Source organism: Myotis daubentonii, chromosome 12, assembly GCF_963259705.1.
Source record: "Myotis daubentonii chromosome 12, mMyoDau2.1, whole genome shotgun sequence".
NCBI lineage: Eukaryota > Metazoa > Chordata > Mammalia > Chiroptera > Vespertilionidae > Myotis > Myotis daubentonii.
This window is the reverse complement of record NC_081851.1, coordinates 44,749,261-44,766,155: the sequence shown is the minus strand read 5'-3', so window position 1 is coordinate 44,766,155 and position 16,895 is coordinate 44,749,261. Positions and strand designations below refer to the sequence as shown.

Sequence of the window (16,895 nt, the reverse complement as noted above, 5' to 3'; positions counted from 1 at the left end):
GTTTCTGAGAAGGTCACAGAACATGATCTAAAATGGTTGCAACGCAAAATAAAACATTTAAAGAAATAGGAACTTCTTTTGGAGACACTATTTCCTCCTATACTATCATTCTTAATCTTTATTTTAAAATATATTAAAAATATTTGTCATTAAAACTTGTCTTATTTACCTCTAAGCATGCTAAATAGATATCCAGATTTAAGTCAGACTAGCTGAGTAAATCCAGGTCCCTATCCCACCATAAAGATGACATGAGAGCCTAGCCCATGTTGCTCAGTGGTTGAGCCTATATAGACCCATGAACTAGGAGGTCACAGTTCAATTCCCAGTCAGGGCACATGCCTGGGCTGCGGGCTCAATCCCCAGTGTGGGGTGTGCAGGAGGCAGCCAGTGACCAATGATTCTCTCTCATCACTGCTGTTTCTCTCTCTCTCAATGAAATCATTTAAAAAATGTATTTTTTTAAAAAGAGATGACATGAGAAATCAAGTGAAAGACAACATCTTAAAGATCCATAGTCAAAGAAAGGGGCATCTATACTAATAAAAGCCTAGGTGATCCTCGCGCCCTCATGTGTGAAGTCGCCGCAAGATGGCATGTGCACAGCAGAGGTGGGGCCTGGCAGCCGCTCCGCACAGTGGGGCCTGGTGGTCCTGAGGTTCCACCACCTCACACGGAGGAGGCGGGTTGCAGCAGGTGAGGGCAGTTGTGGGTGATCAGGTCGGCAGGCGAGTGGTTGGGGGGCAATCAGGCTGGCAGGCAGGCGAGTGATTAGGAGCCAGCGGTCCCGGATTGTGAGAGGGTGCAGACCGGGATGAGGAACACCCCCCCAGCCCCTGCAACAATTTTTTTGCACCAGGCCTCTAGTCTATATAATAAAAGCCTAAGCAACCGCTATGGCGGAATAACCAGAAAGACTGTTCACTGTGATACACACTGACCATCAGAGGACAGACGCTCAGTGCAGGGTGTCCCTGGTGGTTAAGTGTGCTCCCACAGGGGGAGCATCGCTCAGCCAGAAGCCAGGCTCATGGCTGGCGAGCGCAGCGGTGGAGGCACGAGCCTCTCCCACTCCACAGCAGCACTAAGGAGCAGCGAGAAGGTGGGCAGTAAGAAGCGAGCCGCCCCCCCCCCCGCACTCCCCCAGTGCATGAATTTCATGTACTGGGCCTCTAGTATTTTAATAGAAGAAAATACCACCAAAAGTAGTATACTCCCTATTATAAAGTACAAACTCTGTTTTTCAGAGATTAAAACAAGTGATATAAAGTAGGCAATAAAGGCAGTACATGAAAAATTAAAGTAAATGCAGAGAAATCCAAGAGACTACCTTATCCCATGTTTCTTAAACTATGACTACTTTTACCAAAATAATACAAAGGGAAAAGTTAAATGCCAGGTGGGGCAAAAGTGGGCTTACAACTGTTCATATGGAAAATATTACAATAAGAATAAACTTTCACATACTCACAACTGTAAACCTACTTTTGCTCACCATATCTTCGTTTTCTTATCTTTATTTTAAGATGTCAACCTCTTACAATTCAAAAGGTAAAGGCTTACTGTGATTTTTAAAATGTGTTTTTTTCCTTTTCTTTTTTAAGTTTGTGTACTGTTCATGTGTTACAACATTCGTTACTTGTCAGTTACTGTCCTACATTTTTAAACAATTCACACATTCAAATTTTATTCACTTCAGACATGGTTCCAGAGTAACTAAATTCATATTTTTCATCACATTATAAAAAGTTTGAATAGTATGGTGTCCTTTGTCCCCAAAAAGATAACCTTATAAACAACCTGCTTTGCCACATGATGACATCCATAATTTCAATCATCCATCTATCATCTATCTATCTATCTATCTATCTATCTATCTATCTATCTATCTATCTATCTATCTATCTATCATGATAAAAGGGTAATATGCTAATTAGACCCACCAAGCTGGGGCTGGAGGAAAGCCAGCCCGGGTCCCAGGTGCCTGCAGGCTGCCAGAGGAGGGAAGCCGGTGTCAGCAGCTGGGGGAAAGAGAGGCCTACTCTTTCACAAATTTTCGTGCACCAGGCCTCTAGTAGCTATGACACACACTGACACTCAAGGCAGGAGATGCTGTGCTGCGATGACTTGGCAGCTGCAGTTCTCGGGTGACGCACCGGGAACCAGAGAGGAGGGAGCCTGATTCTGGGGTGCATAACCCAAGAACTGCCCTCTCGCAATCCGGGACCCCTCAGGGGTTGACGGAGAGCTGGTTTTGGCCCGATCCCCTGAGGCCAGGCCAAGTTAGAGCATAATAAACTAGATTCAATACACCCACTACCCAAATACTTAACTATGATAAAAAATGTCAGGATTCATAAAGTTTCTGAATTTACAATTTCATAAAATATTTCCTACCTTCACACTGGTTCCTTGGAAGAATCTTCCATCTTGTTTTTATCACATTTTCCAAAATTTGTAGTCCATAATACTGAAAATTGGATAACAGAGATATGTGAATATATTACTGTAAGACTAGCAACTTTCAGGATTCACAAATGGACAGACATTCACACATTTACATCTAAAATTTCAAAAACATTATGCTACCAAGTTTAATTACATATATTAAACAAGGATCTATTCACCCATATACTGAGTTTTCATGCATTTTCCTCATTTTATTGTTTACTACTCTATTTAATGTCCTGCTGTTTACACATGCTCACACCAGGAAGAACCAAATAAAAAGCCTTTTTGCAGCCAATTGGGCTTATCTGTAGAAGGAAGTAGAAGCCAGATATGAATTCACAGCATAAATGACTGCTTACAGGCTCACGTACTTTAACACGACCAGGTTCCTAAGAATTTAGCTGCTTGGATGCTGTCAAGCTTCCTACCATCCTCTAGGAGTTGTAAGCTCTTGGCCAAGCATTAAAGTATTGCCAAAGATACTTTCTATAGAAAGTCTTTACAAACATCACTGGTGTGTTATTTAAGGAGCAGCAAGACAGCCCATGGGTTTAATTTTAAATTTTAACCCCACCCTTATATTTGCTATTTCTATTAACTTAAAGATAAACTTTTGTGCACAGTCAAAAATAATACAAGTGCATGTTGCAATCTGTATCTACCTTTCAGGTATTCCTTCCTAAATATAGAAGTTATAACTGAAAATGTAAAAAAATGAACAGATACCACTTTCAAGCCATTTTGTCCCTCCTGCTGATTACTCACTCTAAATAGTCAAGAATATTTATAACAATTTATAATGCTGTAGGAGTTAAAACCCAAAATTATTATCATGACCAATTAGTGTGGATAGACAGGAGGAAGAAAAAAGACAAAATTATTGTGGTATATTTTAACGGTTAAATTAGGGAAGAATCAGCTATAATACCTGAAAGGTAAACTCACTCATATATAGACCTCAGATTGCAAGTTTTGGCTGAGAATAAGAGTTCATCTTTAAAATGGTTAGTCATCACACAATAAAATAGGAGCATTAGTATTTCAACCAAAGGGATCACAAGAATGCTCATTTTATCCAAAGCACAATATAGACTGTCCCAAACTACATTGTGCTCAAACAGTAAATGTTTTTGCTGTTTTCTTTCATTTTAACATTTCACACTTTTCAGGAAAATTTTCAACTGAAATCCTACATTTGCAAAGCATTCCTTAAAGAGACTTCCAAGATAAAAGTAAGGCCAAAGCAAAATTCTGAAAATATAAATTTGATGCAGGTGTTTCATAATCAGCAGTAAATAGTGAAGCTTTCTATCATGTTCATTTACACCTCTCTAAAGGTCTCAGAAAAATGTAAATAAAACAAAAAGGGAAAGTTTCTGGTTAAAATTCTAAATTAACTTTTAAAAAAACTGCTCTAAAATCTTTAATTTTATAGGCATGAAATCAGACTGTCAAGTTGTCAAGCTATGTATTTTTTTACTATATGGACTATTGTCCTCTTGCTAATACTAAACTAATTAAAAAGATCTTTAAAAATTATGAAGCAAAACAACCACAAATATACCAGTAAAAAGTAATAATTTAAATAACATTACCATATTTAGTCATAGTTTTTCAGCTTAGTTTTTAATTGAAGGATAGTATCCCCTTCCTTTATTGTTACATTTATTTACATCTTCCTTTATAGCTGATACTTTGTTATCTCAATTATCTGTTTACTAACCTCTAGTCCTTTCTCCAACTGTAAAAAGGAAGCATAAGCTTGCAGAAGACACAACTCGTATTTGGGTCTTTCTGCCAAGGGGGCTGAAGCAAGAAGCCTAATATAAGCTTTTCACAAGTTAGGTCGAAGAAATAGATAGATCACCATCATAATATCCTAAAACCCAATCTGTCCGAAACATTTAGACTCCACAGTTGAATTCATATTTATTTGAATAATATTTTTATTCAAAAATCTAAAGTGGCCCATCCGGCGTGGCTCAGTGGTTGAGCATTGACCTATGAACCAGGAGGTCATAGTTCAATTCCCAGCCAGGGCACAAGCCTGGGTTGTCGGCTTGATCCTCAGTGTGGGGCATGCAGAAGGCAGCCGATAAATGATTCTCACCACTGATGATTCTCCCTCTCTCCCTCTCCCTTCCTCCCTGAAAGAAATAAAAATATATTTAAAAAACAACAACAAACACACCCCAAAATCTAAAGTGACAGCCAAATCCGAAGGCCAATGAAAAATGACTACTTTGGAAATATCCACAAGTAATTCAATCATTCTAAAGAGTTACATTTCTGCTTTACATCTCAGGATTTGAGAAATCCACTGCTGAGTTATGAAGATGAGGGACAGAAAACAGCAAAGACTAAACGAAAAAAATAAATGCATGAAATGATCCCTATGGTAGAAATTTCTACTGAGCCCCCAGAAATACTTATTTTATGCATTGAATTCCCCTTTCCCCTCCCACCGCCCATGAAACAAAAACAATTGATGAACAGAATTCAGTTAAAGGGAATCAAAAGGGTAGACCTTGTGGAGGCCTGCCGTCAAAGCCTAGCTGTGTCAGTTGCACAGGAAGACACCCCTTTTCTTCCTATTACAAGCAATCAACATAATGGAACATTATGATTAATATCAGGTAGTGTTAACATCTTTAAAGAAAAAAAAAATGATTGCATAAAAGCCAAATGTCAGAGTGCATAACTTTAGCACCAAATCATTTGTAATTTATGTAAATCGAAGAATTCTTTACCTGTTGCTTTCTTTCTGTTCCTCTAATCATCTCATTTTTCACAAGACAAATTTGAGTTTTTAAAAATACTGTTGATAAATCAACTTAAACATTAGTAATGTCTGTCAGTATAAAAAGCAAAATTTACCAGGCAAGCAAACAGGCAAACACTGTTATGTTACTTAAGGTTAGCACTTTGAGGAAGTTCTGAACTGTATTTTTGCCCGAAAATTTACAAGATGTCAAAACTAATTAATATTTTAAAACTGTTAATTAACACAGTCTGATTTCAGAAACAGATGTGAACATGGCTATTTTCTGTTTTAACACAATGTGTAGCAAGTGGAAACCTTGTGCATATTAAACAGAATGCCATGCATGGTATTTTGTTAAGTTAATGCAGTTTAAAGAGAAGTGTGAATCACCAAGCCTAAAACAGTCAAAACACATTTTGATCAACCCTTCTGTTCAAACTTAAGAAAAAGGACCTAGATTATAACATTTTCAATTGCAAATAAAAACTGAGAGCTGTCCCATTAAAAGCATTGGTACCACAGAGTAGGGTTTTACACTGCCCACACAACTTGGTGTTGGAGGTGCTTAGAGCCTGTATTATATTGATTACTTGCCCCCAAAAACTCCTCTGATGTTATGTTTCATCTCTGAATACATTCAGAATTTATGCTACTTAGATCTGTACACATATTCTAGAAAGAAAACAAAGCAAAACAAAAAAAACAAAACAAAAAAGCCACCTTGCATACTAGTCCCAATTACAAAGCTTCATAATTCTTAGGACTATTTGCAAGAATTAATTCTATGTTTAATACTCAATTTTGAATAAGTTAACAATATTAAATGATTTGAGATAACAAATGCTCATACTAAAAATGAGATACCTTCCTCAAAGTTTATGACTGGAAGAAAAGAAGAAATAAACGAAATTTAAAACCACTACTTGCTTACTTTCGTGTTCATATTCTGTGAAAATTCCAAAATTGTATCGACTCTTGTCCATGCATCAGGATGCTCCTTTAAATGTGTCAGTACTTCTTGAGCCATTCTTTGCTAAAATATTATACAAGAAGAACTTTAAACTCACTTGTTGTTTTGAATCATTTTTTAAAATTGAACAAGGTATTGAACAAGGCACGAATCCTAACAGGACAATGGTTCTACCAACTTTCAGAAACACTCAAATAATAAGTCTTTATAGAAATAAAAATGTGTTTGTTATCACTCAAACTTCAATTAAAAATAGGAATATTTATTCTTTGAAACAACACAGCCTTTTGGGGTTCTTAAATCAAAGATCTTCTCTGACATAAACAAGTTCTCAGTACTTACAATCAACCAAAAATAACATAGAAAATTTCATCTACTTAGATAAATAATGGTATACTCTGTTTTACAAGAGTCACCAACCTACCTAACAAAATTTATCTATAAAAATGTATCGTGTGAAGGCATATAAACTAGGTCTAATACTTTAAATCTCAAATACCTATAGATATATATGACATTAAGATCCTTAGACTAATTTTTTAAAGAGTCTCTTAAATATATTGTAAACTTGCATTTCTGAATGTCCTCAAATTTCATATATTAAATCCTAGCTTATTTTGAAAGCTTTAAATTTTTAAAAATGCATGCCCTAGCTAGCTGGTATGGCTCATTGAATAGAGCGTCAGCCTACGGACTGAAGGGTCTCAGGTTTGATTCCAGTCAAGGGCACATGCCTGGGTTGTGGGCTCGATCCCCAGGATGGGGGGTGTGGGGGAGGGGGGCGTGCAGAAAGCACCCGATCAATGATTCTCTCTCATCCTTGATGTTTCTATCTGTCTCTTCCTCTTCCTCCCTCTCTGAAATCAATAAAAATAGATTTAAAAAAATTGTAATGCAAACCAAGAAAAAATATTAAATCAATGTAGCCATTATCTAGAATGTGTTTTTCTTTTAAGCATAAAAGATCTAAAACTTATGGAAGTCATCTCTAATAAATTTCTCCAGTGCCATTTCCTTCCTTCGTTCATTCTTTAAAAATAGTCACTATCATGAATTTGGCCTTTTCCTGTCCATATTTACAGAGCATGTGTATGAATTTCATAGGAACTACAGTTGAGTAGCCCTAGCCAGTTTGTCTCAGTGGATAGAACGTCAACCTGCAGACCAAAGGGTCCCAATTCGACCTTGGTTGCAGGCCCTTTCCGGCCCCGGCCCTGATCGGGGCTCGTGCAGGAGGCAACGAATCGATGTGCTTCTCACATCGATATTTCTGTCTGTCTTTCCCTTTCTCTTCCATTTTTCCTAAAAATCAATGGAAAAATATCCTCGGGTGAGGATTAAAAAAAAAAAAAAAAGCAGCCCTGACCATTTGTTTGGCTCAGTGGCTAGAGTGTCGGCCTGTGGACTGACGGGTCTCAGGTTTAATTCCGGTCAAGGGCATATACCTTGGTTGCCGGCACATCCCCACCAGAGGGTATGCAGGAGGCAGCTGATCGATGGTTCTCTCTCATTGATGTTTTTAACTCTCTAGCCCAGGGGTGGGCAAACTTTTTGACTCGAGGGCCACAATGGGTTCTTAAACTGGACCGGAGGGCCGGAACAAAAGCATGGATGGAGTGTTTGTGTGAATATAAATTCAAAGTAAACATCATTACATAAAAGGGTACGGTCTTTTTTTTTTTTTTTTAGTTTTATTCATTTCAAACGGGCCTCCCTCTCTGTAAAAAAAAATCAATAAAATAAAGAAAATTAGCCCTAAGCGGTTTGGCTCAGTGGATAGAACATCGGCCTGCGGACTAAAGGATCCCAAGGTTCGATTCCGGTCAAGGGCATATACCTTGGTTGCAGACATATCCCCAGTAAGGGGGTATGCAGGAGGCAACTGATTGATGTTTCTCTCTCATCGATGTTTCTAACTATTCCTCTCCCTTCCTCTCGGTTAAATATAAATAAAATATATTTAATTTTTTTTTTAAAAATAAAGCTTTAAATGTTTCCAAATCATAGGTGAGGACCATCCAAAATAAAAAATAGTTGTGTAGTCACCGAATTTTATATCGTGTATTTTATAGAAATCCTCCTGTAATTTGCTCTTTCCATTTGATAGTTTTTAGCTTCCTCACCTTTACTGAAATATGACTGAAATGAACAGTTTTAAAGATCTAGACAGGTTGACATTTATATAGTTTTTTAAACCATTATAGTTTTCTGTCTATATATGAACAAAGACTGTTAATTCTATCATTAATAATGTGTTTCCCTTAAAAAGCATAATCTGGGACCCCTTGGGGGATGTTGGAGAGCCAGTTTCAGCCAGATTCCTGCAAGCCAGGCCGCCAGGCCAACGGACCGCATCGGTGCCCCTAGTATGCATATAAGATCTTTGGTTAATCTCTTCCCGCCCTCTCCTCTCCCTTCTGAGATTCATCAGTCAGTTCCATGTTTCTGTGCCTGTGGTTTCCCCTTCTGCGTTGAGCATCTACCCCTGGTGGTCAGTATGTGTCATAGCTACCGGCTGGTCACTTAGGCTTTTATATATATACTAGGGGCCCGGTGCACGAAATTCGTGCAAGGGGCTTTGTCCGGAAGGTCGTTGGGCTACCGGTCTAATTAACACATTACGCTTTTATTATAGATTTCATTTCATTAAGGACTGATAACTTAAGAGACTATAATTTATTATATAATAGCCAGACTAAAGGCAGAGAGAGTACTTGATATGAGTTATCTAGGGCTAAAGCACATTTTAGCAGTTCTGATTCTGAGAATCTCTAAATATTCATTTCTTACTAGACATAGAGTTGCATTTAAAATAGTAACAAATAGCCCTAGCTGGCTTTGTTCAGTGGTTAGAGCATCAGCCCTCAGACTGAAGGGCCTCAGGTTTGATTCTGGGCAAGGGCAAGTGTGGCAGGCAACAAATCAATGTTTCTCTCTTTTGTCTCTCCCCTTCCCTTCCACAGTCTAAAAATCAATGGGGAAAAATACCCTCAGACTAGGATTAACAAAAAATAAGTAAAATATAAAATAGTAACAAATATTTTAGAGATATCAAAAATCCATGCCTCTTAAAATCATGTTTCCTTTTAGTTTTCCTGTAATTTTACTCTCCAAAGTTAAATCTAGTATTTGCATTCTAGTGTCTTTATTTTGCCCGAATCCCACTATCCTTATATAATATTCTATTACTAACTTAACACTCCAAAGAGGTTAAAAAGAGGGAGAAAATCTTGCATCTCCCTGTGTTACTAACTGAATGGTGAAAGTATTCTAGTTGCTAAGCAATAGGTTAAAAGAGTTAAAGACAACACAATAGTGGAGAAAACACCCAACTCTTCTGTATCTTTCCCCCCTCGCTGCCTACTTGGCTAAAACTAGAAAAATGCTTATAACGGAAGGTAGTCCTAATGTTTCAGTGCTAAATATCCTACTCCAGCCCCCCCATTTAAGTAAAAGTTCTGTTTATAGATTTAAAAAGGCACTCTTGGGGTGTGGGGGTGAAGGAGGTCCTTATATGGTGACGGAGAAGATTTGATATTGGGTGGTGGGCACAAGTTACAGATCTTATAACATAGAAACCTACACCTGAACCCTATATGATCAATTAACCAATGTCACCCCTTCTAATAATTTCTTCCCCTCCAAAGTTATGTAATCCTTTTTAAAAAGTTAGACTAACTACAGTTTAGTTTAAAAGTTTAACCAGTATAATTTCTAGTTGCCATTTTCAGCACATATTTTATGAGATTAGGAAAAAATATATACTGTATTTTAAAAACAATTTGACATCACATATACTAAATCTTTATACTTCCAATAGTACTCTTTAAACAAAATTCCTGTTAAGTATCAGGTACTATAACAGGTGCTTTACAAACCTCATCATTAATCCTCCAATCTCTTGCAAGGTAGGTAATAGTTTATAGAGGAGACTCCAGAGCAATAACTAGAAAACTTACTAGAATAAAATTAAGACAACTAACACGTTTTCTACTACATCTTTCTACTTCTTTTTATTCAAAATAAGATCCTCAAAGAGATGGTTACAAAAAAACAGAACTAGAAGTTTAAAGACATGATTTTTAGAAAAGGAGTTCTTAATCTTTAGGCTCTAAACCTCAGTTTCCTTATCCTATGTATATAATAAAAGTGTAATTTGCAAACTGACCGAACGGCCAAACAGCAGAACGACCATCCAGGACTACGCTATGACACCCAATTGTGCCAGGCCAGCCAAGGCAGATGCGATGCGAATGGTCAGGGGCCCAGCCATCGCCCCATTATCACCCTGCAGAGGGAGGCCCAGGCCACCAACTGGTGGGTTGTGGCGTGTGGGCGGGGCCTCCCTCTGTGAGGGAAGCCTGGGGCCAGAGGGAAGCAGGTACCGGGCAGTTGGGGGTGAAGTGGGGGGTGGAAAGAAGTTCTACCTACTCTTGCACGAATTTCATGCATCAGGCCTCTAGTCCATAATATAACAAATAGCAGTTTACTGATCTTTATGCAACTGATTTGTCATGAGATCTAAACTTAAAATCCCTACATTTGAGAAAGTTTTGCTTTTAAACATAGAAAATATTTTTTTTCTAAACCTGTTTATTTAAAATTCAAATTTAAAACAAATCATTAAATCTCAATGCTGTGAAATATTACTAAAGGCTGTATTACAACATATTTTTGATAAAAATTACTGTTAATTCTCATTTATAAGCCTAGACTAGAACACTGGTCTCTTCATTTATTCATATTACTTTTAGATATTGTAAATCAGGTTAAAAAAGACAAAGATTAAACAGCAGCAATAACTGAATGATGTGAAAAAATTAAATGCTCATCTTCCTAATGGCTATAGATTTGTGTTTCAAATATATTCAAAGCTGAGCCCAACTTTTCTTGATGCATTTTTAACCTTACTTTTATACTTTCTTCCAAAAGCAGCTGCTTTCCATACATACATGTTAAAATGAAATTAAGCTTAAAGCTCTATGTTGAATGTACAGCATGAGGAAACAACTACATGATATGTGTGATACAGATGGAGTAACTTTTCCAGGAATGCTTTTGGAGAAAAGAACTCTGATCAACTGCCCGTAGGAATATAAAACTGGACTAACAAGCTTATAAATACCACAGCAGAGTAATTTTTCCACTCACACAATTTTTATGGCCCTTTCCTTTAAAATTCTCATTAACAAGATTTTCTTATCCAACAGAAAGGAAACTTACTCATTTAAAACTTTGACATTAGTTCCACAGGGTGAAGTCTCAAGACTGTCCAGTTTCTTTCTTTTTTTTTAAAATATATTTTATTGATTTTTTACAGAGAGGAAGGGAGAGAGATAGTTAGAAATATCGATGAGAGAGAAACATCGATCAGCTGCCTCCTGCACATCTCCCACTGGGGATGTGCCCGCAACCCTGGTACATGCCCTTGACCAGAATCGAACCTGGGACCCTTCAGTCCACAGGCCCATGCTCTATCCACTGAGCCAAACCGGTCAGGTTGCCCTTGTTCTTGACAGCAATCAAACCAGGCACTCTTCAGCAGGCTGACACTTTATCCACTGAGCCAAACTGGCCAGAGCTCTATTTTTTATTAAATGGAATAAATGTTTAAGAATAACAGAACAAGTATAAGAAAATATTATTCCACTCTAACTGTCAAAATATAATGCAGTCCTAGCCGGTTTGGCTCAGCGGATAGAGCGTCAGCCTGCAGACTGAAAAGTCCTGGGCTTCACTAGGGTCTAGGGCACATGCCCAGGTTGCAGGCTTGCCCTGCACGGGGGGATTGTGAAGGAAGCAGCAAATCAATGATTCTCTCTCATCACTGATGTGTGTGTCTCTCTCTCTCCCTATCCCTTCCTCTCTGAAATCAATAAAAAATATATATAAAATCCAATTTCTCTCTCCAGATATTTCTCATTGCTATTTAATTCTGAATTAATACAAACTATGGAATACTTTTTGAAAAGGCAATTATTTAAACCTGTATTCAAAATCCAACAACTTTGTTACACTATGCTCTAAAGTTTTGAACAGCTACTTTACCTGGGCTCCTTCTCCATGGTATAAGCAATTCACCACATTGTCTAAAAGGTTGATATCCAGTTTTTGGCTGAAATCAAGCAGCTGACGAGCTGCATGGTCTGCTAACATTGTCATAATTGCTGGCATAGATTACTGAAAATAAAGAAAAAATATTTAAGGTATCTATGAAGTTTTGATAGTATCAGTCAAAACTTTCTACTCAGTTATTTTACTTCAACCATGTTCACACAAATATTTTAATGAGTATTTCAGAGATTTAACAAAAGCAAATAAAAGCTGAAATTACTTAGCTACTCCATAACCATACCAGTTATTAGCATCTATTCAACTCTAGATGCCAAATAAATTATATTGTTCTCTACTAACATTTATATAAAGTTACCCTAACCTGTTTTTAGGATAAATCTATTAAGAATTTATGGCCCTAAATATTGACAGTTCAAAGTCTTGATCTCAAATTTTTAAGTACAGATGAGCATGTTTATTTTCCCCCTTCATAAGTAGGTCTAGTTCAGCGAAAACTTACTTCCCTCATTTCATGTTACCTTAATTTTTAAGATATACTGAAAAGGCAGGAAGATGCTAAAAATTAAATGCGGTACACAAGGTTTGCTATTGTATGTGTCAATGATTAGCAGGAACCACCAGCCTAACAAATTTGGTACTCTTAACATCTATAAAGAACTTAAGTTTTTATATGCTATTAAACCATCTACATTTGTTTCTTTCAACCCTCAATGAATTTGGGACTCAGGTTACAAGCATACAAATTCCCTGAATATATGGTCTAGAAAAAAACACCTTTATGAAAATATGTCAAACAAGATTTTTTTTCCTTCAAATTTCCAGGTCTTCATTGGCAAGGTAAAAACTGTAAAGCTTGTCAACTATTTTCCAAATAAAAACAAATTCCATCACAACAGAAAATGAGCTTCGTCACCTCAAAAAATGTACTGGCTAAAACCTACTGGTTCATATGCAATGTTATCCTTTTAAGAGGATTCCACTCCAAGATGCTGGCACACATCCACATTTTTGTTGCTCAGCAATATAAAAATTTTTCCTTTGCTTTTACTTCAAAGTTAATGCCACTCAAGTCTGACTGGCTAGTAAATCAGTACTCCTTAACATTTTGGGGTCAAGATGCCTTACAATCAGAGAGCATGATAGTTCTCGCCAAATTAAAAGCTAATAGTTTTGTATACAATTACAAAAGATGCCAGACTCTTTGAAAGCCAGGCACGAAACCTCAGGTTAAGAACTCTTAGTTTATTGTATTTAGACCCAACAAGGCTAGATGGTCATCTCCACTTGTCCCCCTTTTAAAAACCTTCCAGGATCAGGAAATGAGTGGCCAATTTGATTATGTTTGGAAAAACTAGCTTGATCAAATGTTTTATTTAATGATAATGTCAGTTACAACAAATTAGAATTCGGTTAAGTTAGACATAATGTAAAAAAAATCAAGGTACTAAGAGATGAAGGGCCCGACCTGGTTTGGCTCAGTGGATAGAGCATAGGCCTGTGGACTGAAGGGTCCCAGGTTCAATTTCGGTCAAGGGCACATGCCATGGTGGCAGGCTCTTCTCCCATGGGGGGCATGCAGGAGGCAACCGATCAATGATTCTCTCTCATCCTTGATGTTTCTCTCTCTCCCTTCTCTGAAATCAAATAGAAAGATTTTTATTTTTTTTTTTAAAAGAGGCTTGAGAATCTGCATTAAAAAAGAGTTGAAGGATTTTTAGTAACCTGAAGTCTGTTGATCTACTGAGGACAGTAAAACTGATAAGATTTCAAAAACTTTTATTGAAGTTATTAAACGTGTTTTTTAGTAGAGTACCTGGCATACACAACAAAAAAATCTTTGCTCTAAATACTAACATAAAAAGGGAAATGCGATTCAAATAAAGTTGTTTCAATTTCCTCCCGTCAAGAGCCAGACAATTTTAAAAGATCAGAACCACCTTAAAAGTTAAGGCTGAAAACAATGTCCACAAAGCTTCAAGATCTACATATCACGTTTTCGTTTTTTTTTTTTTTTTTTGGTTAAACATTGAACGAACTTTCCTATTTGGCCTATCATAATTTAATAACCAAAACAAAAAATAAAATGACTCTAAAAAATTTCATTTTCAAGTAATTGTTCTCTCAGAGTTCTCTGAGCTAAATTCTTTTGGGAAAAAAAAAATCAGGTTTAGAATAGAAGCTTGTGTTAAATACTGAAGAGTTTGCCTCTTTAGAACTAGCGGCTATCTTCAATATGACCTGCCTATTCTTGAACCGTAGAGTACATACAGAAATGGCGGCTTTCTGGTCAATGCCAAGCACAGTTAGTCCCCCAAATCAAGTAGCTCCCAAAGCATTCTTTCCACTAACTGCAGTGCCCCATGCACTTAGGATATACAACCAGGCAGCCTGATCAACAGCCACAGCGAGAAGGGTGAAACCACAAACGCCTTTTCCCCTTGGAACACTCAATCCTCAAATCCACTCGCTGGGGAGCATACACAAGGGATTACCCAGCAATGTGGTGGCTCTACAAGTGACGGGCTACCGACTTCAAACTCAGAGGCAGGCAGCCACCTACTGCCACTCCCATCCAAAACCAAGAAAAGCATAACCGTTGGCTAATGATAACTACACAGCAGGCAAAATAATAATAAAAAAGCCCAAGTCGCTAGAGCAGAGAGACTGCTCCCCTAGGTGTGTGGGCCAGGGCTGGCTCCATTCACTAGAAACACACCGCACGGGGCCCGCCCTCCCTCGCTCCGAGCCCGTTCGCGGCACTTCTGCCTCCAGCTCCCGGAGCGCGCACTCACCCCGCCCAGACTCGCAGGAGGCAGCGCCAGGCGCCCGAAGTTCGCCGCCCCATTCTCTATGCAGCATGGCCTCTGCGTGATCAGGGGGTCCGGGCCGGGCAGGTCTCTAAGGCTTCCTCTACTACACCACTCCTCCCACCCACACCAAACTCCGAGAACCCGGAATGGAGGAGGTTTAGGACGGCATCCACTACGAAATATCAGCAGTAAAAACCGATCGCAACCAACTCAAGCCGCCGAGAACCAACCAGGGCACGAAACCCCATTTGCAGATCCTTGGGGGTAAAAAAATCAACCCATCTTCCCTACTTCTAATCTCACTCTGCAAAAAACACAAAGATTTTGAGTTTCCTCGCAGGAGGTGCAGGGACGCGGCAGCCCCTCCCTCCCTCCCCCGATCCCAAGCTCTCCACCGAGCGGCCACGTGATGCAGGCGGACGTTTCAATGCTGCTGCTGCTGCTGCACTAAATATTTCTGGAAACTTCCACTCCTAATAATTTACAGCGATGTTCCTGAAGTCACCCCAACTCCTGCCCAGCCCTGTGGGCTGGGGAAGCCCTTCCACCCCCGCGCCGGGGCCCGGCTCCACCACCACGCTCCTCGCTCGCCTCCACCGTCACCCGCACACGCGGATGACCCAGCAAGCGTTTCCCCTCCCGCGGCCGCCTCCCCGCCTCCATCTCCCAGCGGCAGAAGCGGCTCCATTCAATCGCAGGCTGCGCTGGGCCCGCCGCCGCCTCCTCGGCCCGCTTCCCGCGGCCGCCGCCGCCGCGCCCCACGCCGGCCTCCTCCCGCCCGGCCGCGCCGCCGCCCGGCCCCCGGCCCCGAAGACACAGGCGACTTACCCAGAGATGGAACCAACTGCTTCTTCCTTCCTGGTCGGGGGATTAGGGAGAGGGAAGGTGGGGAGAGGGGAAAGGGGAGGAAATCAAGGTGGGTTTCAGTTTTCCCACCTTAAAAAAAGGAAATTAAAAAAAAAAAGATGAGGGGGAAAAAAAGGCTCAACAATATTTACTATCCAGGGACACTTCACCCCGACACACACACACACACACCCACACACACACACACACCCAAAAAAGGAGGGGAATTAATCTGAGAAATAAATGCTCCCGCCTGGCTGGGGAGTAAGGGGAGGGGGAGGGGAACGGGGTCAAGTCCCAAAGATTCAGCCCCGGGGGGGACCCTCCAGCTACAGGCGGCGGCGGGAGCGGCAGGAGTCGGGGTGTAGAGTCCACACGGCCGGGGGACGCTCAGCCGCCAGTTGCAGTCCGACTTCCCCTACCAAAACACGGCTCCCTCTCTCACGCGGCTCCGGCGCTGGCCCCCCCACCCCGGCTCGCCTAAACTTTCCCCCCTTCTCCTGCTTCTCAGCGACTGGTGGTTCCCCCTCCCCCTCGGGTGGTTGCACGGACTGCAGCAGCAAAGACTGGAAGAGGCAGCGCCGCCCGGGCTGTAGCTACTGTTGCTCTTGCTGATGCTGTAGCTCCCGCTGGTCCTGCCGCGGCCGCTGCAGCCGCTTCTCCCCCTCCTCCTAGTGCCTCAACTCGGAACCGGTTGAAACCGGTTCAGACTGGGAGATTCCATCTCGGTTGAGTTTTCAGCCCATGGCGCCGCGGAGCGTTTGGAACCTGGGCCTCCGCCCCCAGCCCGCCCGTCTATTGGCCTGTTCCAGCCACAGCCGCGCCATCAGCCCACCTCTGATTGGCCAGATCGCCCGTCAATCCCACCTCAAGTCTCCACACGAGCCCGCCGCTTCTGCCTCCGCCTCTTTCCAGCAGCGATTTGTCCGCAGAGTGGGGGGAAGGGAATTGGGGCGGGTCGGAAAAGAGCGAGAAGGGG

General features: G+C 40.3%; 1 protein-coding gene across 4 annotated transcripts in view; it reads right to left on the bottom strand.

Moving 5' to 3' along the window:
• The window catches only part of XPO1 (exportin 1), a 52,401-nt gene extending 35,729 nt beyond the window's left edge, over window positions 1–16,672 (bottom strand). Inside the window, exons 1-4 of one of the 4 annotated variants that reach the window (XM_059659675.1) lie at window positions 15,899–16,672; window positions 12,234–12,365; window positions 6,147–6,248; window positions 2,398–2,470 (exon numbers count right to left, since the gene is read on the bottom strand). In XM_059659675.1, coding sequence (XP_059515658.1) covers window positions 2,398–2,470; window positions 6,147–6,248; window positions 12,234–12,359 — 301 coding nt within the window. In that variant the 5' untranslated portion in view covers window positions 12,360–12,365; window positions 15,899–16,672. Of the gene's footprint in view, window positions 1–2,397; window positions 2,471–4,978; window positions 5,043–5,201; window positions 5,247–6,146; window positions 6,249–12,233; window positions 12,366–15,052; window positions 15,344–15,898 lie in introns of those variants that run through there. The other 3 variants (XM_059659676.1, XM_059659678.1, XM_059659677.1) reach the window with 3 other exon arrangements.
• Between the last annotated feature and the right edge of the window lie 223 nt (window positions 16,673–16,895).